This window comes from Trematomus bernacchii, unplaced genomic scaffold, assembly GCF_902827165.1.
Source record: "Trematomus bernacchii unplaced genomic scaffold, fTreBer1.1, whole genome shotgun sequence".
NCBI classification, from domain to species: domain Eukaryota; kingdom Metazoa; phylum Chordata; class Actinopteri; order Perciformes; family Nototheniidae; genus Trematomus; species Trematomus bernacchii.
Window position 1 is genome coordinate 8,393,938 of NW_022987973.1, and position 25,552 is coordinate 8,419,489.

Here is a 25,552-nt window from a genome sequence, read left to right on the forward strand (position 1 = left end):
CTGCTTAATGCAAGTCCCAGGGTGAAGGAATATACCAGGATTCCATGCGAACATGAATATATGCATAATATTGTTCATGTGAAGAGAAGGCCAGTGTTAGGGGAAATAATTAAAAAGGGAGGATGTGTATAAAAAAAAAACAGGGAGAGATAAGAGGAGAAATACTCACCTCATAATTTGGAGGGATTCTGGCACCAAACCCCAAAGCTGAAAATCTTTTGTCACTGAAAAGATAAGCAAATTAGCCAGTCATATATTTCAGTTACTGAAGTTAAACATGAGATAGCCTATGAAAGTGTTCTGAAAAGCATTGATATATTATCCATGTGTTCATATTTCCGATGGCATACCATCTGCGTCGTTGAATTTCATAAATGTTAAAAGCTGTAACTACAATTTGAAATCCGTGGCTGCAGCCAGTGTTTGCACCTGTTCAAAGAGCTTCCCACAGTCTTCATCCTCTCCATTTTTCAGCTCACAATTAAGATGGGCAGATATTACTATAAGAGGCTCTGCTATGCTGAAATGAGAGCTCTTTTCCAAGGCCAGGAAACAGAGATTTGTATAAATAACAAGACGATCTCTGTTTACCGAGAGTGCGATATGTTCACCCTCTGCTCATTTACTTGTGTATCTGAAATCTGATCATGAAATCCATTCACTAGCATAGTCAAACATTCCCCCATTGTCATGAAAAAGAAGTGTCCATGACATGTACACTCCTTTTTGTTGAGACTTCCACAATGCAATGTGTCCCTTACAATTTACTGACAACCATAACGTGAACTTTTAAGTGTGTATAACTTGAGAATGAAATATGGGATTCATTTCAAACACAGCAGAAGAGTGGTTAACTCTTGAAAATACAATGTGGTGATGAATGGTCTGCAAAGAGCAGCTCAATGCAAAATGGATATAACAATGTTGATTGTATTGAAAGACAAAAGCCCAGAGAATATTTTCCTCTTAAGAGAAGATGCTGGTTGTTTTTTAAAGAGCTTTAAGGTAAATGAAGACCTGACCATCTTGTCCTCACTGTCCCTGCCGTCAACTACAACACATGAGATGCTTGGAGTATACAAATGCTAAATTGTACATGTAGATACACTACACAGCAAGACCACACAGAAAACCACACTACAGTTCAACGTGGAACATGTTCTTATATTATAAATGAATCTTATATTGCAATCAAAAATATAAAATGCCTTAAAAATTCAAACAGCTTTTTTGTACATGTTTACAGTTCTGCTAATACCATTTTTTTGTTGTACATGGTTTTAATTATTTGATATGTTCTTTTAAGAAAGATGGGAGCTTTTAACAGGCCCAACTAAATAAATGTATTTCGGGGAATGCAGTTTAATGTTGTGACCATTATGTTTTTTTTTTACCAAACAAATTTCAGGAGTACCCCATTCATTTAATCTGGTTTGAGGACAGCCTGGAAATACTTTGTGTTTACTTTATGAACTAAAATTAGTAGAGTTTACGATAAGCAGCAGAGCTTATATTCATATCAGGGAATATTTACCTACAGTGTTCTCTAATGGCTGCCTCCATTATTAGAACATCTACTGTCCATGCCTTTATGACTCACAAAACAACCCAGATGTTGCAGCCCAGCTCAATCTCAAATAGCATCTCAAGATTGACAGAATCCTAATAATAATTCATTTACTCTGGACATGGTGTGAGTGCACCAAAGGATACACAGCAAACTTTACACAGTTAATAGGTGTTGATTTATCTGGTGCGTTGACAAGTGTTGATTGGAGAGTTGTTTGTCCACTCTTAGAGCTAATATGGCTTTGAGGCAGCTTTTTCAGAGCTATCCAAAGTGTTTAATTATCTCTGATGGGTGTGGACTCATATAGAAGCTGGCAGAGTGATGATGGTTACACTGTCAGAGTGAGCTACCAACTCTTAACGGTGAAGTCCTGACAGAAGAAACTTTACTCTGGAGAGTTGTTGTTGTTGTTCTGGTATAATGGTTAGTAGCAGTGGCAATTGCTGTTCATGCAATAGTATTAGTGACCAGCAGGAATCTATTCTTCTTATTCCTATTATTTGTCTTATTAAAATATCTTTTTTTCTTCTGAGTTTCTTGAGAATGAGCAACTCATTCTCAAGAAACTCAGAAGAAAAAAAGATATTTTTTCTCTTCCCATAACCTTGCGGAGTGGCTGCAAATGGTCACAGCAACAGCCTGTTAGGAAGACATCACTGGATATGGTACATGGGCCATTTCGAACACACATTTGGCTGCCATCATTATCCTCTGTTCCAAGAAAAAAAAACATGTGAATGAGTCCAACTTGTATTCTCTGTAATGCAGCCTCTCCACATGCCCTGGCTAATGTACTGTATTATTTCCAGATATAAACCCACTCTGGGAATAATGTACCAAACAAATGAATAGATTTCAGTGTCCAGCAGGTCATGCAACTGATAAAAAAGCATGAAAAACTGCCATTGCTCTAAACTCACCTTCAACATTTATATGTTTTCATTTCACTTTTTTTAACCCATTTTCATCAAAAGTACTCCCGCTACTGTGACCTCTCCAAAACACCAAGGTATGTTGTATAGATGCAAAATAATAGGGAGAAATGTGTTTGGTACCAATGCAAATCAATATTTAAAAAGGAAAATATTTTAATGGGAAAAGGGTGATTCATGCTGAGCCATTTTGATCTCAGATGTGTTGTACAGCACTCATCACTCGACCTCAAGACTCTTAGGCAAACTACTCTTTGGTGAATAACATACTCTTATAAATGTGCCCTTAGAGCCTCAATTAATTGATTTCTATGCCAATTAAGGAATTTCTTATAGATCTCTCTATAGGTGTAGAGACAACATGACACATTATCCTCAGCCCAGACAATACAGAGAGGATTAAGTTTGCAGCATTTCCATCTTATGAATGTTGCTGTGAGGTTCATGGTGGGCCTTGTTTTCTCCCTTTGTGAGCAACCACAGGGAGATGTGGCCGGTATAATAGCCCTCTCAGCAAGGTATACGAGCCTCTGCCCACACAGACAAAAGCTAGTCACTCCAGCTCCATAATGCACTCCTCTGCAAGGACTCTAAAATCCCACATCACCTATATCCACTAAAGGCTAAAAGGTTTGCATGCCCACGTTTTACACCTCAATAACAATTCCAACCTGAGAGGGATTGGCTGCCTACACTTGCGACACTGTTCTGCACCAGCGGCATGTTTCCATATGATGTTGTTTATACTGTATATGTAAACACAGAAATCATAAAGCGAAAAATAACGACCTTGTAATTTTAAGGCATGTTTTCAGTGTCTCTAGTAAGATCTTCGGGATGCTATAATTAGCCAGAAAGTGCCCCACTGATATTCAATAGAAGGATCTGCATAAATCAGTCTACGTGTTAATCCTCATCTGGCTTAGTTTCGACAGATGAGAGGGTCTTTCTCTGACACATATCATATAATAAACAATGTCCCATTATTCAAAAGTACCGTCAAGCCTGACAGCAATAAAGACAACTTTCTTGCACAATTGTACATTGTTTCATATTTCTTTTCAACAAGACAATCAGCCATTTAAACAAAGATGTGTGTGCCTGAAGCCAAGACCTGAGCCAGTATTTGTATCGGCAGTGACGGGAATAATATACGAAAGTATAACTTTGTTCAGATAGCTTCAGTGTTTTCTTCCCGCTGGACTTCCTCTGTCTTTACATCTGATTATACGCCATTATTTCACCAGCAATAATGCCTCCCACTTCGTTTTGAAGTGCCTGCTATCCTGGTGTTATCCCCTGTCTCTGCATGTGTCCGTCTGCAGTTCCATCTAATGAGCCTATGCAAGCTAAGAAGGGACCAGTAGCTGTGAACCAGATGCTGAAAAAACAGTATCTTCAAGTTATCCACAGGAGAATGCAAATGCAGCCACCACTGTGAGCATAGAGCATGTGAAGCACATGCAAAACAGTCAGCACTGTCCCTGCAAACAGGCATTGGCTGGTGCAAAAATAATATTCCACAGTGCATGTGTTGTATGTGTATTTTTCTGTCTCCAAAATGTATTTTATACACATACTGTGCTTTGCCGTTTGTTATCTAGCCATTTAATATAGGATTTTACTAGCCATTGGCCCAGTGCACCAACAGATACATACGTGGGGTGTCAAAGAGGATGGGGGAGCATGGGGGAGGAAAGGGGTATGACATACAGATTCAAGTGAAAATAGATCTTTATTGTGAGAGGGATGTGGTATGTGTTGTCATTATTTGTCTTCAAATTGTTATGCTAGACTGGTATAAATAAATACACAAGTTACTTAGAAATCTCTGCCAAAAGTCTGTCAGACACGAAAATACAGAAAACTGACTGTGCCTACAGAGGTCAAAATGTCCTCTTTCTGTCAGTTTGTCCAAAGAAATCTGGAAATAAATAGATACTTTGACAAAATGGCTAGTCAAGTGTGTCCAGAATATTGTGTCAATGCCCTTGGCTTCTACCGAGCCCTGCTTCAGCCCTACATCAGCCTCATGCATAAATAATGCCAGTGGAGTCCACATTTTCCAGGTTGTGCATCACTTTGCCATGGGTTTAAAAGGTTATTTAAATGAACTTCTGCATTTATCCATTAAGGATGTAAAACACATTTCAGTAAAGAAATTCATTGGAGATAGAGGAGCTAGCAGTCAAGAGTTCAGTTCCTACAGCTCAAAACAAACTGGGAAGCAGAAACAAACACGTCTGCAAATCTGCTCCAGTCCCCCATGATTCCAATTCCAATCCTTTTGTAATGGTTCAGCTGGAGTGGCTTGTTTCAGTGTGAGAGATCCGACTGAAATGTCGTGCAAGGGGCCCTCTGCAGCGCTCTTTTACAACCCAACACACCGACAATCCCTGTAGGCAGCAGATAACCTTTACTGAGAAACAAAAGACTGACAAACCTGTCGTAGTCTTGACAGATCTCCCCCACTGCTATCAGAGCCTTCAGGTACTCGTTGGGCTGGTAAGGGTTGATGTAGTGCAAAGAGCAGCTGTTCCTCGGGTCTCCATTGGAGGCTGTGAAGTCAATGGCAACCTGGTAGAAAGAAGTGCGCAGTATGAATAATAGGAATCAGTTACTAGAGTAGAAATCCACCATTAGCTTCTGTATTTGGAACATCATTGTGCTATGAGAAGGTTAAGTTTATGTTTTTGCTTCTCAGCTTTAGTTTTTGGCTTCTTATTATTTTACAAGTAATTATGTGTGAGCAAGTCTGAAGTTTGCATAATGGAAATATGAATGATTTGATCAGAGGTATGAACTTGGGCTTTTTACACCCACATACTGTAGGAACAGCTCCAGCTCCTGAACACATCCAACCAGCTAAGAAGTAACTGCATCTACCAAAGCGATCCTCAAAATGAATATTCATTTCTTCAGTAATCCAGTAGAGAGTGAGATGTTGCACAACAGAGGGCAGACTAAAGGGCAAAAGTTGAAGGTTTGAATTTATTCCACGATGCTGCCAAGAAAAAGAACTGAGTGCATGTACAAAAACACCATCAGGGAAAGTTTAAAGGATGAGAACAATCTTAAAATACTGTTCCACGCTCAGAAAATATAACCTTTGCTGCACATTGAATGCTAATGAACCACTAAAGAAAACCATACCAATGTCTGTTTATATAAAAGCAATATGTAACATGCAGATAATGTCACATTATTGGGTAATACATACAGCCAGGGCCTGTTAAAAGCTCTAGGACAGTGAAGCGTTACTAAACACAGACTGCTCAATTTACCGTAAAGTGAATCTGGCATCCTCCCATGATGTAATCTAAGAAGGAGTACACTCTGTGGAGCTGCAATAGAAAGACAAATATGTATTTATAGCAAAACCTCAGAAGCATCTTTTCAGAAGCATCTGGTCATTAAAACTGAATTAACTCGACAAATCTGTTGACTACAAAGTGTAAAAAAAAGAAAAGAAATGGTTGTGATATATAGCTTCTCAAAGCAGCGGAAACGAAAAGTGCCCTCTGAGGAAATATCCTTAAACATTTACTCATTAAGCTAAGCAGTCAGAGATAACAAACAAAGACGATTGTGTCACCATGCAGTGCGTACAAGCATTCATAATTACAATTCATACTCAGTCTACTTTTTGAATTCCTATCTCATAATGTAAGTAAAACAGTGATTGGTTCAACTGATTCCTACCTTAAGGTTACTGAGGATGACAACTCCTGAATTTTTATAGTTTCTCTTCTTCAGTTTGTACTTAGGATTCACACAGTCCCATGTCACCTAAACACAGCAAGTTGAAGACAGGAGTGTTTTGAACATTGCCAATAAATCTTAAGCACCATGACATTGGTTTCATCTGGGATGGATTTCAGCAGAGAGAGGCATATTGAAAATGGATGAAACATTTACACGGCTGTCTCTCCTCGGTCTCTTCGTCCACTGACCTTATTTCCACTGGAAATGTTCTGCATGTCCCTGAAAGTGGCATAGAACTCGCCGATGAAGTCGTGTTTCCCTCTGGAGTCATAATCCCACACGAGGCACTGTAGGCACACGTGGACAAAACTGTTAACTATCTGTTGCCATGACCATAGATAAACTATTCATGCAAAATGTAATAATTCACCTTTCAAATATTCTACTTTAATTCATTCTTGTTAAGCCCTGTTTATACAGTTCCTGACCCCTGTGTTTTGCACTGATGTAGATTTAGTTGCTAATGGTCTCTCACCTTGAGCTTACGTTCTGCATCACAGCTGCACAGAGATATGAGAGACACTTTGAACGGCTCCCACACAGGATTCAGGTTGTTCTTAATCACCTGTTAGATAAGGAACCCGTTACATATGAAATAAGTGGCAGAAAACAGCTGTTGCTTGAAGTGAAAAGGGAATATGATGATTTTACCTCAGTTCTGTGCACGAGTTGTTCTGATAGATCGTCATTGATTCGGTATATTTCCAGAAAAGGGTCAGATTTGCTGAAGATATCCTGCAGAGGAAACAAGATGTCAAAACCACTGACTCTTAATGAGAGTTCAAGCCCTAAGCCTAATGAAAACACATACATTCAATTCAACACTGTTGGTTTGACTTAATTTGCTTTATAGCATTGAAGCTAATCAGTCAGATAACATTTACCACGGGGCTGTGATGAACTTAGTACAAGCAAAATTACAAAAAAATCTCATTACTAAATATTCAATTTTAATAAGTGTCTTTAGATGATTTGTTTGAAAGGAAACTGTAATTTATACAAATGGCTGTTGATGGTGGTTTATCATTGCTGATTGTAGAGGCAGAGTTAATTATCTCTGTGATTAAAGGTCAGGGAGTAGCAGGCACACAGCACAGAGTGGTCGCTACGGTGATGAAATACTCAGGATAGAGGAAAAAAAGATTGCTTTTTGGTCAGACGAGAGTTTGAGAATATTTGGCAAGCTTACATCTCATGCCATAATTATGTACTTGTATTGAGCCAAAAGCATTCATGACCTGCTATTTATTTCCTTCAATGTAGCCTCCATTGCAGTTCGGAATATTTCTATTGGTTTCTTATTTGAAGCTGACTAGGAGATCATTTTAACTTTTTGCACTCCATTCCTTCCCATGTTCATAATCTGCAATAGCCCAGCATCACACATTTGAGTTATCTATGGTAGCTGTCTCTATTTACATCGTCAGTGAATAACCAGCTTATTTGAAAACATGCGTAAGAGTTAGCTTCCTTCACGGTTATTTACTGTTGCCTTAAATTAGTCTCAGTCTAAAGCACACACGTCTGAGAGCAGAGCAGTGCTGATTATTTAGGACAATTGATTCTTCAGGGAATCTTGTGTGTGTGTGTGTGTGTGTGTGTGTGTGTGTGTGTGTGTGTGTGTGTGTGTGTGTGTGTGTGTGTGTGTGTGTGTGTGTGTGTGTGTGTGTGTGTGTGTGTGTGTGTGTGTGTGTGTGTGTGTGTGTGTGTGTGTGCGTGCGCATGTGTGTGTGTGCGTGTGCGTGTAATGGTGCATTTCCCGCCACATTAGCCAGATACATCTCCTGAGGGACCGGAGCAAAAAGAGCTGTAGTATCCTCTCTTTGTTGTCATGGCAACCGCTAGCCAGTGAAATCCGCGGCACAAACGCAGATGTCAAAATCCCACCCTGGGCCGGGATGTGAGTGATATCTCATAAGTAATGCTCCTGTTCATCAACGTGTGATCCCTCAATATATACAGCCGGTGGAGGTGATACACCTGTCGAGCAGCTAATCAGAAACACTCCGCTCCTTCACTCAACATCTGCTAAATAAATCGTTAGGCCCAACATCAACCTGGCAGATAAGTGGCTGATAAATTGTATTGGTAGGGAACCGACCTGATAGATGGTAAACTCTATTTATGGAGGAAACCATATAATCATTTTTGATTTGTATAACAAGAGCATAACAGTTACTTGTGGTACCTGTTGACATTTGTTTCAAATTTACTTTTTAATATGTTTATATATACAATAAATCAATAATATGTTTTAACATCTTGTAGCTGGTGAATTTGGTTAACAACCCAACTTTACCGTTCTCATTTACCAGATGTCAAAATAACAAAATTAGCTTTTAGCACCCAAAGAGCTCAGCGTTGGTGGTGACCAAAACTAATCTAAAAGGAGATTGTAGCAGATGTGTACATAAGCTACTAATATTTTACTAATCACTCAATGGCAAGAGTTATTGCAATCATTACTCATCACTTCAAAACAAAATAAATATTTGCTGCTTTACTTTAAAAAATAATTCTACCTTATCCCAAATCAGAGAGAAGAAGTTTGCTTTCTTACCCTGCATCAGTGAAATCAAATACAGCCCTTACCCATGTTTGTTGATGACTTCTAAATGTTTGACAAACGTGCCGGCCTTTAGAGTCAAACCCCACTCTACGTGTGAGCTTTTGTGTCTTTTTCTGACCGAGATATGTTTAAAATCAACCACCTAAAGATTGGCTGTTTTCCAAACCAGGAGGAAATGTTCCATGCAGGTAAACGGAGTCAGTGTCTATCATTATGTGCATCATGGTTGTTGGTTATTTGGCATCAACAACCAAAATCTGTTCCAAATAAGCTGCTGAAAAGGTTTTTTTCAGTGAAAACATGAACACTCTTGTGTCTCTGTGGTCCTCGATTACACACCACTGCTCCCCAGTGTTGCGCCCACAGCTGTATTCACATCAGTTTAAACAAAGCAGGCGGGTGGATTCACAGGCAGAGGCTCAATACTCACAGCACTATCCAGTAGCTGGATATATAAAGCAAATATGACATGCAGGGGAAGATATAAAGAGACTGTGGGGAAGATGCACGCTATAGCTAGTACCTTTTTTAAATCATTTTCCTTGTGTAACATTCAAGTTCAATTGAACTGTCAGAGTAGCGGGAAACGGCAAACTGCAATTTCAAAAATAAGTGAACGGGCTGTAGAACATTTCAATTTTTTCTGCCAATACCTCTGTGTATCAAGGGCAGCCTATGAGATTGACATCCTAAGGCTCGTTTCGAAGAACATGCAGACTTCAGATGATCACAGTCGTAATTGGATGCCAGCCCCTGCTGTCTTTGTGATTGAAATATGCCTTCAGCAAAGTTTGACGGTTTGAGAGTCAGAAGCAGTGAGGGTCAGTGATATCCAGATTCAAAGTAAAACCACATGAAATCAACAAGTAATAACAAAACGTTTAAAATGCGATATCACATAATGTTCATTTGACACTAGGATGTGTCCAAACACCAGAAAGTGTACCTGTTAAAGCATTATGTGACTACAAAAATGTGTCATAACAAGTGTGATATGTCACTTTTTTCTCTCCTTGTACAATTAAATTATAAAATGATTTAAATATAATATGAATATGTGTATAACTTCTATGCCAGTGATGCATCCCGTCATGATTATCACATTATTACCTCTGCTACCCGTGTGTAGTGCTATAAACCGTATCTAATGAATTATGAACCGTGTTGGTTTCTCCATGTGCTCTGCTCACCTTATCATCGAGCTTCTTGGCACAGAAGGAAAGCTCCACGTATCCGTTGTTGCCTGAAATTTCCTCAGCGTGCACCTGAGAGGAAATACAATTAGTTAGCAATATTTTATGCATATTATGGGCTTCATTAACTATGGCAAGAACATGACTACATGATACATTTCAGGAAAGCAAGACATTTCTCATAAAAGCTACAGTTTTTACTAAATTGCAGAGTAAGATGAAGCCTCTCATATAATAGGATGAAGTTAATTATCTGCCAGTAGTTAAAAGTTAAGGCTTTACTCCAGTTTTCATCCAACATTTTTCTTTCCATTGCAAAAAGTAACTTTTACCTTAACAGCGTCTGCACTGTGGCATGCAGTTAACAAAGTGAAGTGGCTTTTACTTAACAAAAGACTGTAGGACATTACAATGAAAGAGTAGAGCCCCATTATTCACACACTAATGGGCCCCTGCTGTAATAGGGTACTGTCTCGAGTTGAACATTCAACTTTTTATGAAGTTACCACGTACTGTGCAGTGCAATAATAACGTTTCATAACAGCTCTTTAACATGTTTTGTTTGTTTATACCTGTGTGTTAGTCAAAAAGAATCACAGATCTCTCTCTGCTGCTTCCACTGGCCCACTCACAGAGACAGAAGTCTGCTATCTCTGCGTCTTTCTATTGGAAACTGACTGAAACTTTACATCAAACGGTAAGAACTGTTGCTGCAGAGCGAGCAGAGCCATGGTCTGACAAGCCCTGGCTGTAATGATTGGCAAAGTATGGAACCTGTGCTTTTTATCTCACGACTTGTCAGGTACAGAGTGCAGTGTGTGTGAAGTGTATCCATCAAATGGGGATATACTTTTTGGATGATATTCACTTCTTGCCTAGTTCTGTTCAAATGTACAATATGTAAATTTCTGCCACAAGCGTTCTCTCCAAATACCAAATGTTACTTGTTATATCTTCAAAAGGTATGTGTGGTTTCATCCATAATGTCACCCAGTCCATTCAGTGGCAGCTGATCATTACTGTATGAATGATGTGATTTATTAGCTCTTATTTGTAGGCAGATTTTTTTATGTTATCCATAAAATGTGCCAAATGCTAAATGTATTTATTTCAATGCGTCCCTGTTTAATGTATTTAGCATGTATAAAGGTCTTAAGTGAATGTACCTTTCCAAAAGAAACACCACCCTATTTTTTGAATGTAGTGAAGTGAAATGGCAATTCAGTCAGATTCAAATATAGCAATGGTTTAATTTGTTAGCAAGGGCTGTATAATAATAATAATAATTATTATTATTATTATTATTATTATTATATATATTTATATTGCAATATGTATTGATTGGTGCATGATACAAGAATAATTCAATTATTTTTGGAAGATTTTATTATTTTGATTTCTCTACTGTCCATATCATAACCCCTGGTGAGGGTTTTGTTAAGGGCTTAGAAATGCATTAAGTCAATAGTGGTATAGAAGTATAATTGTATCTGTCTGTGTTTATGTATTTTAATAAAAACATCTGTATCCCGCTTGTTATATCTTTATCACAAACAATATATTCATGGTTGCATTCATGCATGTATTCAAAATCATATACACATCTTCTATATAGCAGGCAAAACAGATGGTGCCGTATTAAAATGCAATAAAAAGGAATATTTTACAATGTCAGTATGTGTGGGAAGCAATTATATGTTGGATAAGGGTTTAGCATAATGTTACTGCACTGAATTCTTTATATCTGTTTTGGAAGAAATGGTCAGAAAATGTCTTTGTGTGAATTCTCTAAAGACCTTCAAAAAGTATTTGCTGTGGATATATTTAAATATATACAGTCTAAATCTGGCAAGAAGAAAAAAATATATACATTTTTTTTAATGAGTTAACTTTTTCCTCACAGCACAGGAATCCAACCCAATTGAATACCATATTTCTTCAACCTGTCAAAACATAACGCTTAGCACTTTTATTTGCTACAGTTCATTCTAAAATGACCACTTCCTGCCTTTTTTTTGTGTATTCCCAAATGAGGCAGAGTGTAGGACACAGCGCAATCTAGCTCGTCTTGTCTTTATATTTGCTTGCACTGCTGGCTTATTAACTGGAAGATGGCGGTTAATGAACCAACAGCTCTTCTCTTCCACATCTGACACATGTGATTTCTTATACATGCATCATTTCCTCTTGCTTCCTTGTGTGTGTTTGCATCGATAGCACCAAAGATGAACACTAGAGACCATTATCAGAGAGTATGTATACTTCTGACAACTAACCACCACTACAAATGAATTATATTCAGTAGCAAGATAAAGCCCTTCTGAGTGGTGAGATAACAAAGTATCTTTTGGTTCTTTTCAATCATCATGCTAGTAAAGTAAGAACAAATGTTATTCCATAATGGTGCCTAAGAGTAAACGGATGTGACATTGGATATAAATAAAAAGAAATCAGTTTTACAGATCAATTTGACATCCATTATTTCTCTCAGCTCTCCCTGGTCAAATGTTCTGACTTCCACTTTACTGTCCAGCAATCTCAACAATTTCATTCATCAGAGCAACAAGGTCATAAGCACATATGAGACATGAAAGCAACTCACTGTGATGGTAGATTTGCCGGCATATTTCCCATACTTTAGCAACAAAGGCTTCACCATCCTCTTTTGGGCCACAATCTGCAAAGAACAACATAAACACACGTTAGTCTTGAACCTTCCTCAGCAGTAAAGAGCAGAGAGCATTTGCTGTCTCTCAGGACATAGACCTCTTTACCTACACTTGCTATTTGCATTGCATAAATGCATTAACACTGAGAAGTATGACATGACAAAATGCAGCACACTATGTGTACCCAGCTGCATTTTGTCATGTCATACTTCTCAGTGTTATTCAAAAAGCTGAGTGTGGAATACGGGATATTTCTCAACTTGAAGGAAAGGACCAGCAGCAGTTACTCGGGTAAGCACAGCACTAAACAAAAGCACCACTTCTGTTGTCATTTAGAAGCATCAGTATGTTAATTGGGTTACTATGCAGTGTGTAATAATTTTCTTTTCTTAAAGAATAACTTGACTATTTAGCTAGCTATCCTAAAGCAGCAAACATCATTCCCGGTGAGTTGGAACAGCCGTGTGTAATTTAAAAGAACACTGTCCTGTAGAGGTTAAAGCAGTCCACAAATAAGTAAATCATGTACACGGTGTAGAACATAGAAGTGTACTAGCAGAAGTACCCAAATTGAAACAAAGCAAGGAGTGGAATTTACTACCAAGCTGTGGATATGTTTTGTGTATTTTACAGCATTCAAAATACAGTTTTGAGAGCACCAACCTAACCAGTACATGTCAATGAAATGGGTTAGTAGGACATTGGCATCTGCCTACCTGGCCAAGAGTACACTCCATCCCACCCAGGAAGTCATCATCTCGGGTCCCGATGCTGTGAGTGCCGTGGATGTCATAGACTTCAAATCGTAGCTTCTGAACCTCCTCAAAGTAGTAGTCCCATGAGAAAACCTTGGCAAAGACCGGGTGCAAGTTGCTCTTGATCACTTCTGTCCTGTCCAGCTGGGAGGGAACACACATGTTCAATTAATATATTTAAACATTTTAATATTTCTTAATTTAACTCACTGTGTGTGTGATTAAAGCAACAGTAGATCTAATGGAGTATCAGCACGTTTGCCCTTTGTGACCTATTTTTACAGCAAGATCTCACCAAAATATGATGATTTATTTTGATATTGTGGAACACCAGCGTCTACAGCAGGGCAAATGTTTTTACGTTCCATCAAGAGGATGTTGTGAGAGAAAATGTTAGGGTTCAGACATTTAATCTCACAGTACAAAAAAAAACATCCATGCTTGTCTTTCACTGCCTGACAAGGAAAAGCTGAGCTCTCTGAGGCCCCATCTGCTCCTGATTAGCTCGCACAGCTCCACCAACATTTCTATATTGCTCAATTTGTCACAAGGACATGTCACCATTGAACATGATATTTTAGTCAGCGGAGATTAAATAAGGACAAACATGCAGCAAAGATCCACACAGTCATAATTGTCATAGCATAGTGTAGTTATGCTGATGTTCATAACTTTTTTGGGGACCTATGAAACCTATGAAAATGATAGACACATCTAAAGGCACAATTTGGAGCTAATCTAGTGACATCGAATTAAAGAACTATAAAGGGATTTATATCTGAAAAAATGTCTAGTGGTCATCCTCAAAATAGCCATACACAATTTTGTCTGTGACAGCATCCAAGGTCAGTAATTCACCATCACAACATGAGGTCAGTGTCATGAGGACTTGAATTGGTGACATTGCATTATTGTGTCTCTAATCATGTCACTTGGGTTGTGACTGTGTTTTTCAGAAAAGCTGAGAACTTAACCTGGGTTTGAACCTCTATCTCTTAAGCGGGCTTTTTCTATGCTTTGTCACTTTTCACATGCAAAAACAAGTCCAACAATATTAATATCTTGCACGTGAGATTGTCTCAATGTTGTGCCATTATCCCCAATTTCCATGTATTATTGGATCTCTTAATATGTGATGACAGACTTTCACACCGCCTTGGAAGCTGCTCCAATGTGGTTGTCATACAAACCAATTAATGTGAGCATATCCATACCTTTAGGGCAGGGGTGTCAAACTCAAGGCCCGGGGGCCAAATCCGGCCCACCACTTCATTTTATGTGGCCCCACAAGAGCTTGCAAAGAATATAATAAGTTTATTATAATGTTACGTGCCGCTTTACAGGAGAACGTTGCCCTTAAACTACATGTCCCACAATGCATCTCATTTTGTGACATGCGCAATGAAGAGACTTGCAATGATTTGCCCTAGACTTCTGCTTTCAGACGTAGTTCAGGTTACCCTATCCGATAATAATCCAATACAGAGGAAATATTGTAAAATTATTAGGGCTGTCAAGTTAACGCGTTAATAACGCGTTAACGCAAAAAAAAATTAACGCCACTAATTATTTTAACGCGATTAACGTATGTGTATTTTTTGTCCTCGGCCGCCCCGTAGTTTCAGAGCGCATCGAGTTTAAAATACCATCTACAAGCTGATGCTGACAGCCCCGCTCCTGCCGCCCGCTTGTGGCAGACCACACTTCCACGCTCACCGGCAGGACCGGACTGGCCATCGGGAGGACCGGGAGGGTGTGTGTGTGTGTGTATGTGTGGCGCGACTCGCGCGAGCGAGGCACACCTTATGTGTTGTTGTTGTTAGCATCTGGTGCTAGCTAGCTGAGCTAACGGATATAAGGAGCTGTTTCAATGACATTTCGCCGACAACTGCGCCGAGCACTTGACTTTATGCAGGCAGCCAGACAGTGGGACATTGTACGAAAAGTCAGCACACTCAGCACGGATAGTACGCGCAACATGATTGCAGCGGCCAGGCAGCTCCCGTTGGAACACACACACACACACACACACACACACACACACACACACACACACACACACACACACACACACACACAGTATTATTGTATGAGAGAGGTTCCAGGTTGAATTGAGGCGAATATTTGTAATGTTCACAGGTTGTTGTGTTTAATATTCATGAGAATATTTGTCATTGTTCAAATGATAATAAACAAACATATAAAGCATATTTGTCCACTCATATGTTGATAAGAGTATTAAAAACTTGAAAAATATCCCTCTAAGGTACATTTAGAACAGATAAAAAATGTGCGATTAATTTGCGATTAATCGCGATTAACTATGGACAATCATGCGATTAATCGCGATTAAATATTTTTAATCGACTGACAGCCCTAAAAATTATACATTATTTTATATTTATTATGTATATTTATCTATGTATATTTATATAGTCTTAAAGTTACCACTGGCCCTTTGAGTGCAACCATAATTCTAATGTGGCCCGCGATGAAATTGAGTTTGACACCCCTGCTTTAGGGGGTTGTTTCACAAAGAGCTGCATCACACTGCTTATGTCCAACCCACTTTTTATCTACAATCTGTTGTAAATTAGTCAAATGTGAAGACAGATAATAGTCACTGTTCTCTTGCAAAAGTAAATCTACATCTGATATGTTACATTCTGAATCAGGCAGCTGTTGTGCAAGCCTTAATTTCTTTTTTTAAGTGGCAAAATAACAGCTGCAAGTTCAGCAAACCATTAACAGATTTATCTCCCTGGTCGATCTTGTATACAAAAACAGGTTTTTAGAGCGGCTAAAGTAGGACTGAAAATGTAGGGCCTTTAACATTTAACACATCAACACCACCAGAAGCTTCAGTGCGGCAAATGGTGTTGTGGAGAGCATTGTCCAACATGTCTCTCATAGGAGTCAATCTCGGCTGAGAACAGGGGAGAGAAAATATGATTTGTATTTTTATATTAGATTAGATTTTCATACTTCTCAAACCATTTGACCTCTTGTTCTTTTTGAGTGGGGGCATTATCATCCTGAAAGAGACTTCTCAAAAAAGGATGGAAATGTGTCATCATAGAATAAAAGTTCAGTATAGCTTTGGATTGATTTGCAGTGACCTTCCACCTACTGGAGCACTCTGACCAAAATCAAAATTGGTTTCTCCTTTCATTTTCTTCATTCATTTTTCCGTCTGTAACTGCGTTATCAAACTTAAAATGTCACTATCCTTGTTTAATGTGTTTTACCCAACTGTTAACAGCTTACACGCTGAGGAAGGACATCTGCCCAAAACATCCATGCACGAATAAACAATTTAATTGGAGTGCTGTCCTGCTGTTGACTTTATTTTGAACCTTCAGTATCCTTCTACAGACAACCAATTGTATTTGCTTTGTTGGTTAGTAAACTGAAAAAACTGGATTTTGTTTTGTCACTTCGAACAAAAAAACACCACTGACTTGAAAACAAACAGACTTTGGTTCCTGTTACGGTTCTAGGAGAACAACTTAACTAGGTCTAGTTAACATCCGTCTCAGTTGTGTGAGGAAAACAAAATAATGATAAGATGATAGCACTTGAGATGGATTGCTAGCAGCAGGGATCACACTACTGTTTCCTTTTAACTCTGGCAAACATCTCAAAGAAAGAAAAATAACTTCCAGCTAGGATTTGGCTTCCTCAGCTTCATTCATCCCCATTCCTCTGTATTGTCCTCTCCTGCCTACTCCTTCTCTCTTTGTGCCATCTGGATGGACAGATTTGAAATGAGTCTGATAAATCTGCTTGTTGACGAAAGCTTATCAGAGCAACGGAGGATAGTTTCTCCCGAAGACTGTGACGCCTGTTTGTTGTTGGTGTGGGGCCAGAATAATAGAGCGATTTCTGACATGGAGAAGGAAGGCTTTCTTTAATCAGTTCTGCCAGAAAGGTAGAGCAGCATCTCTATAGCTTGATCATAACAAGTGCCTGTAGCTGTGGTCAGAAATCAGAAAGATCTGGTTCTAAATTGTCTTTCTATCATGGGAGCATGTAAAGTCAATTTCACATAAAAAGAAGATAAATCATCCAAGGATAATCCACCCTGTTAGCCCTTGGAAGAAGTGACATAAGTTAATAATAAATGCAGTTTCCGTAAAGTGTGAGCTCAGAAAAGAGAAAGAGGGTGGCGGTGGTGTGAGTGGGTTCAGCTTCTTACTCAGTTATTGACATAAGTAAACTATTTGCACAAGAAACGGTGCCTCCCAGTACTGAGTGATATGACAGGAGAGAATCTGACAAGTTCTGTACACTGTCATGACTGTCAGCACTCAGGATGGATGGATGGATAGATAGATAGATAGATAGATAGATAGATAGATAGATAGATAGATAGATAGATAGATACAATAGATAGATAGATAGATAGATAGATAGATAGATAGATAGATACAGTAGATAGATACGATAGATAGATAGATAGATAGATAGATAGATAGATAGATAGATAGATAGAGTAGATATATAGATAGTAGATAGATAGTAGATAGATAGATAGATAGATAGATAGATAGATAGATGGATAGTAGATAGATAGATAGATAGATAGATAAGATACAGTAGATAGATACTATAGATAGATAGTAGATAGATAGATAGAATAGATCGATATAGATCGATAGATGCTAGATGTAGATCGTCGATCGTTCTCGCTCGCTCTAATCGCTCGCTCGCCTCGCTCGCCGTCGCTCGCTCGCTAGCTCGCTCGCTCGCTCGCTGCTCGCTCGCTCGCTCGCTCGCTCTCGCTCCCGTCGCTCGCTTCCGCTCGCTCGCTCGCTCGCATGGCTCGGTCGCTACGTCGCCTTCGCTCGCTCGCTGTCTCGCTGGCTCGCCTGGCTCGCTGGCTCGCCTGGCTCGCTGGCTCGCTAGGCTCGCTGGCTCAGCTGGCTTCGCTGGCTCGCTGGCTCGCTCGCTCGCTTCGCTTCGCTCAGCTCGCTCGCTGGCATCGCTGGCTCGCTGGCTCGATGGCTCGCTGGCTAGCTCGCTCGCTAGCTCGCTCGCTCGCTCTGCTCCCCTCCGCTCTCGCTCGCGGCTTCGCATACGCTAGCATCGCTCGCTCGCTCGCATCCCGTCGCTTCGCTCCGCTCGCTCGCTCAGCTCGCTCGCTCAGCTCGCTCGCTCGACTCGCTCGCTCGTCGCTCGCTCCCAGTCGCTCGATCCGCTAGATAGAATAGATAGAGCTATTGACAGTGCCTAATTCATATGGATTTCTTTCACTTAGTGGAGTTAAAAATAGCCACTCATGCATGCCTACATTGAACCCAGGTCAGTCTCTTCTCGTGTAATAACCTCCGATCAAATTACAACCAAGAAAATCCATAACTGTGTGCTCAACACTGAGTGTCTTTATCATAATAGTATCTCAATGTTCCACATTCATACAGCCCAAACATTGCAGAGAGCATCGTCAAAGACTGGCTCCCACGTGACAGAGTAACACTTAACAATTATATTGCATCCCTGAAAAGATAGCTCTTTGTTGGTTCAAGTCCAGGGGGGGGGGACAAATCCATATAATTAGATATCCTCAGCCCTGTTTTAACACATCTTAATGGAGACTCGTGCTTCGCCTTTCCCCTGTGAATTGAATTACTTAATTAACATGGAAATGAGAGACCTGCTGCCCACGTCCAAATCAGATGGGACCAATCCAAGAAAGTAAACATTTGTAGCCTGAACACACCTCATCACCCTGCTCATTACCAATGTGTGTCCACCCATGTAGATCAGTGGACAGAATGCACAATCTGTTATAGTATAAAGTAGTTAGTATAATGCGAGGGCAGATCATCTTCACTCTTCCCCTGCAATTGTACTCTGCATTTAACAATTTTCAATTCTGAGCCAGGCAGCTGTTGTGTAAGCCGTGATCTAAAAAAAACAGCTGCAAGTTCAGCAAACCATTAACATATTCATCTCCCTGGTCGATCTTGATGACAACACAGGTTTAGGGATAATTGGAGTGGGTTTGCACATTCACCCAGATGGAGTAACTTGAACATTTCACACATCACCACCGATTCATCTTAAAATTCATCTTTAAAAAGAAGGCTGGGCATCTGTGCTTTACACAGTGTCTTTTGTATAACAGCTTTGTGTAACCATTAAGAAAACATTCTGCTCAGAAAACCCCCAGGCAATGCAATTAGAATAATATGAGCCCCTAAGCATGTGAGATTCAAGGCACGATTTTTTTACACATTAAATAATGTGGTTAATGACTGAGGTTAAATAAAAGATGACGGATTCATTGCTGCCCATATATAATTGGAGGTTGAGAAGATATGAACTACCCACGGTTTACCCAAGAGGTCCAACAGTGCATTTGTCAGATTGAAGAAAATAAAGGGGGTGGGGGGCTTACCTCTGTCCACTGTCCGTTGTTTTGCACCATGAGTATGACACATGGGTCTGACTTGTTCAGCGTGTCTCGGTCCAGCAGGCCTTTGCAAGACACACGCAGCTCTACTTTGGACACACAGGTAGCCGGACCGCTGAGGCTGGTCGCCGGGGAGACGGCCTCCAGAACATCATTCATCCTGGCTCAGGGTGAGAGGGACTGCCAACCAGCGAAGCAGTACGATGTGGTAGCGCAGAGGGATGGGAAGATGTAGTGGTGTGTCGAGGGATCTCAGTAAAGACGTGTGCTCACAGGAGACTGGCTCTTTCCACTTGGTACAGATGTCATACAACAAAAAAAAAGAGATTCCTATTGAGTTCCAGGGGACCACAGCAAACCCAATGTGTTATCACTGCCTGTCGGAGGAGTATCATCTCACCTCGGTAATGACGAGAGACGGGACATGAAGGTGCCGGGGTAGTGCTTTCAGGAGCCTCGATCAGATCCCTGAAAAGATTCATTTAACATGGTCAAAACTGTTGCTTTCTTTCTTTTTTAAGCTCTTAACTCCAGTATGAAAAAGAAGGAGGATGTCACTCTAGGCTATCCTCTAAAATACAATCATTTTCTGCATGCCACTATTTCTTATCACCTGTTCTCAATGCAAACATTGTTTCCCCCTCCTTTAACAATGGGTAAACAAGTGAAAGTGGTGGGTAGAATAAATAATCCAGCAAACACATGGAGTGGCTTTATTTGTCAGAGGATGGTGTACACCTGAGAAAAAGGACCTTATTTTGTTTCCCGTGGCAAGCATCCGCCCTGCAAATGTTGTCTGACCATATCTAACTGTTTTTAAAGGAATGGAAAGTAATAAGGGCGGGGGTTGAAATGTTCCACCAGCATCCTTCACTGTAATTGTCCCATTCTTAGGAGACAAACGAACAAGTGTTTTCCAGCACCAGGGACAGCGCCCGGTTTTTTCCTTTGCCAGCTCTGATCAGAGGTTACCCAAAAGCATCAATGTCAAACTTAACTAAAAAAAGCTCGGAACACAATCAGCATCCATAAAATATGACCCCGAAACAAAAGTTGTAATGTTAAAGGAAATATCTTCCTTAAGCAACACGTCCGCTACCGATTCTATCCAACAACTTGATCATGAAAGCGATACAGGAAACGCAACCAAATGCTTTCCTAATAATTCATCACATTTAATCAACTCCGCTACAAATGTGCAATCTTTAAAATACCCAGTTAACGCTCAGAGCTAAATGAATATCTAGCGTGGTTTTCCCTCACAATTTGCAAAGCATCGAACTAAAAACGAACGCGCTACTTTGATAACAACGCGTGTCATTATATTACACACTTCCAATAAGGAAATATAGAGCTGATTGAAAAATAAACAACCAAACGCAATATAATCCTTTCTCAAATCGATTAAACTGCTGAAGACCAAGTTAAGAGCGACAAAGTCACTTCCTACCTGTCGTTGTTCTTTACTCTTGAACACACTTGTTTTAAAATCTCTCCCATAACACACCGCTTGATTTTTTTCCTCTCCCTCTCCGCCGACACTCATTGGTTGGACTGGTGAGGAGGGAGTAGGCTCGGCTTGCAGAGAGATGGGAGTGGAGAGAGTCCAGCTGCTGATGTAAGGATGGGGCTTTCACTGGGACTCGATTATTCAGAGTTCAGGACAAAATCGACCTTTAATAACTGGACACAAAATGCATTTTTATTGCTGTTATTGATCATGAGTATGGCTGACATTTCCTGAGCTAAAAGAATGATGAACTCACAAATCAATTAAATACATTCAGATGTAAGGGTGAGATGCAGTATCTTTCACGCTTCCTTTGATTTGAAGTTAATCTCTTTGCACAAATAATCCTCTGCTGGCTCAATAGAGGGGAATCAATATATATTTAGATAGATATATCAATCTGATTTCTCTCCAGCCTCAGCCTACATGTAATTAAAGTGTCACCATGAGCATGGCTGTATGTAAGCATCTCTCATTAGCATTATGATCATGTTTACATATTGCATGTTCTGCCTTTGCCAGCATTTGACACTATATACACAGATGCTCCAACAACATGCTCACAGTCGAAAATGAGAAGTGTGGCCACATCATCACATAAAAAGTGAAACCAGATGGGAATTCTCTCCCAAGAATCTGCAGAATTTGCACTCAGAAAAAAAGGCAATTCCTGCCTTAATCAACTGGCTCTGGCAGGCTTTGTCTCACCTCAATAATAGAAATGCTAGGGATGCAAATGTGAGACATTTCACAGAGAAATCAACAGGAACTTAAAGGATGGATCATCATTCAGCAGCACATCATAGTCATATCTGCATGAGCAAGCTCCAGACAGCTGAGGGCCTGTGACCTCCCGCTCTCTAAGCTTTATTAAATACACACATGCACACATGTTTGCATGCACACACACATAAGTCTAATGTCCCTCACATCAAAATGAGCATGAGCTGATTCATTCTGTGCAATGTATGTTACATAATGTATTGTTTCTACACAACGTTTATGGTTGAACCTTTTCACAGTCCACCCACAAATGTATTATTTTCATGAATGTATTTCCAGGCATTGCATAACGTTTATAGATTGTTAGATTGCACTGCCAAAACAGCAGCCTTCAAGTTTCTGCAAAACAGAAGTGAAGGACAATGCGGCTAGATAAATACACACAATGATTTGGGAAGTTTGGGTTGATCAGAATAAAGTGCAAAGCAAAAATAAAAGCTTTTGGTTGACTGTTGTAGTTCAATTTATGGTGAAATAAATTAGTAGCTTTTGTGGTATTTTATTCCTGAAGGCTTCTTCCTGATTTTTAAGTGTCCTTCTGACAATATGAACATTGTATTTTACATTAGAGCTTGGCAGAATTACAACTGTCTTTGATTTCAAGAGGGCACGGCTGATGCTTTGAGAGTTGAGCCACTCAGAGGCTTTTAGCTGGTAAAATGAGGATGTATGCAGACGGGCAGATCAATCAAATTATAACAAGGGCTTGAAAAATAGAGAACTTGGTTCCCTGCTTTTTAATTATCTGCACTGTTAAGATGATAACCATGCAACTTAGACACCGAACAACACACAGAACCAACTCATTTTCCCTAAAGGTTGATATCATTACTAAAACTCTTCAAACTAAAGTCACATATCCACGCCTGGATCTGCACACACTGAGTTTGAAGTGGAAACTGAATGGTTTCTGACATCGCTCAAAGTCACTTTTTTTCAACCTCACTGCCTCTTCTTCCATGGGTATTCAGAGTCAGTAGGAATTGTCTGCTTTAAGGCACACACCTGAGCCCTGTTACGCCACAGCTCCAAACAACAGCCATCTGCCGCTGCTTCGGATCAGCACCTCACAGGACCTTTCCTGCGTTTCCACATGGATTATCCATTCCCCCCCACTGATTCTCCAAACTCACTGACCACATTGCGTGTACAATATCCAAATGAGGAAGATCTTAAGACATGGCCTGACGCAGTCATCATTTTGATCAAACTAGCTCCGGTGTTTGTCTAACATCATCCACAGTTTTCTTTTAAGGCCTCAAATAGATGTATTTTTGTCCACAGGGAGTGTTTTTAAAAACATTTTTAGCAACACTATTGATTCTAACATCTTGGTTCTTGGTGATGGTAAAGCTTCTTCATCCCTGTTAAAGTTAATCAATCACTGAGCTTGTGTTTCAGCAGGCTCAGTGAACAGGAATGTTAACTCCACAGGTCTCTGTCATCATTATATTTGCCTTACTGACCTGACAAGTACTGCGGTCGGATCAGTTCAATTTTTAAAGTGTAAACACGATACACAAAATTGATCACAGGGCTGATACTGCAGGATGCCAGCTCACACTTAACCTAATTGATTTCAGTTGAATAGGGGAATATAATTAAGTAACCCAAGTAGGAACTATTACAGGGGTAATAATGTTAAGTGTTGGTTAAATACTCAAATGAATTTCCTGTCAATAGACTGCCTGAATAGCTGACTTTAAAGTTTCAGCTTTGAGTCGGTCTTTTATATAGGCTACATTTAATTAACATAACCCCTCCTTGATTTTGATCAAATCTAAGGAATTTAATCCATTAACATCAGGTTTTAGCAGAGGTTTTTGACTTGTGTGTTATCTGGTTTGCTTGAATAATGTGGTTTATCTAAATTCACGAGTGAATTGGTGAATGAAAATCGTTAATTGTTGTCTTTACACTGATAAAGGAGGATGATTATAGGAAATTATTCACACAATAGTGTTTTGCAGTACCCTATCTTCAGGATTAAAAGGACCGGCCATTTTAGTTTCCATATGAGCCATATCCATCACCCCTGGTCTTGACTGTCCACTCACCTTCATTTACTGAATTATTTATATGCGTTCAGACAGCGAGAACACAGAGACACTTAAGGAGACACAGACAAGGACATTCAGTTTAGGTCTGTGTATTCTCGACTTGGGATCATTTTTGTGAAAGTGGATATTCAAATGGTGATGACTAATGCATTACAAATGGCCTACCTCACTCAACGGGGAATTTCTCGGCACTTGTGTTTTGTTTAACTTTGTATTTATTCATTGATCACACCACAGCACACCAAACACGCACATATGGTTTACAAATGTCAGGAGTCTCAGTTGTCATGGCAATGTTTCATTTTAATAGTCCATTTTGGTTCTGGCAGCACATAAACTTCTGTAGAAAAATCGACTTACCCCACCTGCAGAAGCAGAGTGAAAGTGTCCCACTGGGATGAGATTTTTTACTGGCTTTTCCAACTCTTCTGACTTTCCTCTGCCTCAGACACTCCGCCACTTTTCCAACCTGTACATTAACATGTTGTAGATAAAATGTGTGTTCTTTTAATATTATAGTCTGTCATGTCAAGAGGCTGTACCTGGGTCGCCCTCTTCAACTGTTCAGACTGTACTTTTTTCTATAATTTCTGGCAACCTGACTCTTAACCGGGCAATTTGCCCTTAACATGCTTCAGGTGCTTTCTTCTACTCACTGCTGGGTTACGGACAAAATACAGGTAGGAATGTGAAAAAACAGGGCAATACCAGTGTCTCGTCGTGTTAATAACCGTTAAAAGTCCAGATGTTTCAAAAATAGATGTTATATTCCCCAATTAGTCAACAAACCATGCTCCTAAATGTTTTCTCCATGCGTTACATGTTGTGACTCTAGCGCCATCTACTGCTGTAAATGAGCCCAATAGAGTGAGGACTTTTAACACATTTGTTTTTAGCTTATACACTTCAGACTCATTTATAAATCAGATACATCTCTAAGTATATTGAGGGAATAAGTAGTTATTTTATATTTTGTATTAACTGCTTAGTTTTTACTCTACAGCTGTCCAGGACTTAAACTTTTGATAGTTACTGGAAAATATTTGACTGTGCAGCCTTTTTAACCAACACACACATCAGGGCAAGAAAATCACCAAAAGACCCACACTTGACTTACTTCCTCCAGGAGCCTCAGGGTCTCCGGAGTGCTTGCTGGCACACAACAGATAGGAGCCATCACTGCGCTTTTCCTTAATCATGACGAGTCCTGAGGTCTGCTGTCATCAGGGTCCATTCACTCTAGTAAGCTTCGCTCTGATTTTAGCCATCAGGCTCTTAGAAATGTCTAGTTTGTTTCCCCCCCCCATCCCAACACCCGGTTCCAAATT

At 39.8% G+C, this 25,552-nt stretch overlaps 1 protein-coding gene across 2 annotated transcripts in view; it reads right to left on the reverse strand.

The window, feature by feature from the left end:
* cpne7 (copine VII) overlaps positions 1-21,392 on the reverse strand; it is a 28,998-nt gene extending 7,606 nt beyond the window's left edge. Inside the window, exons 1-13 of one of the 2 annotated variants that reach the window (XM_034116672.1) lie at positions 21,322-21,392; positions 20,272-20,339; positions 19,857-20,163; positions 13,415-13,597; positions 12,632-12,706; positions 10,027-10,101; positions 6,919-7,002; positions 6,743-6,832; positions 6,456-6,554; positions 6,205-6,291; positions 5,787-5,846; positions 4,946-5,079; positions 170-224 (exon numbers count right to left, since the gene is read on the reverse strand). In XM_034116672.1, the coding sequence (XP_033972563.1) occupies positions 170-224; positions 4,946-5,079; positions 5,787-5,846; positions 6,205-6,291; positions 6,456-6,554; positions 6,743-6,832; positions 6,919-7,002; positions 10,027-10,101; positions 12,632-12,706; positions 13,415-13,597; positions 19,857-20,030 (1,116 nt within the window). In that variant the 5' untranslated portion in view covers positions 20,031-20,163; positions 20,272-20,339; positions 21,322-21,392. Of the gene's footprint in view, positions 1-169; positions 225-4,945; positions 5,080-5,786; positions 5,847-6,204; positions 6,292-6,455; positions 6,555-6,742; positions 6,833-6,918; positions 7,003-10,026; positions 10,102-12,631; positions 12,707-13,414; positions 13,598-19,856; positions 20,164-20,271; positions 20,340-20,484; positions 20,688-21,321 lie in introns of those variants that run through there. The other variant, XM_034116673.1, reaches the window with a different exon arrangement.
* Between the last annotated feature and the right edge of the window lie 4,160 nt (positions 21,393-25,552).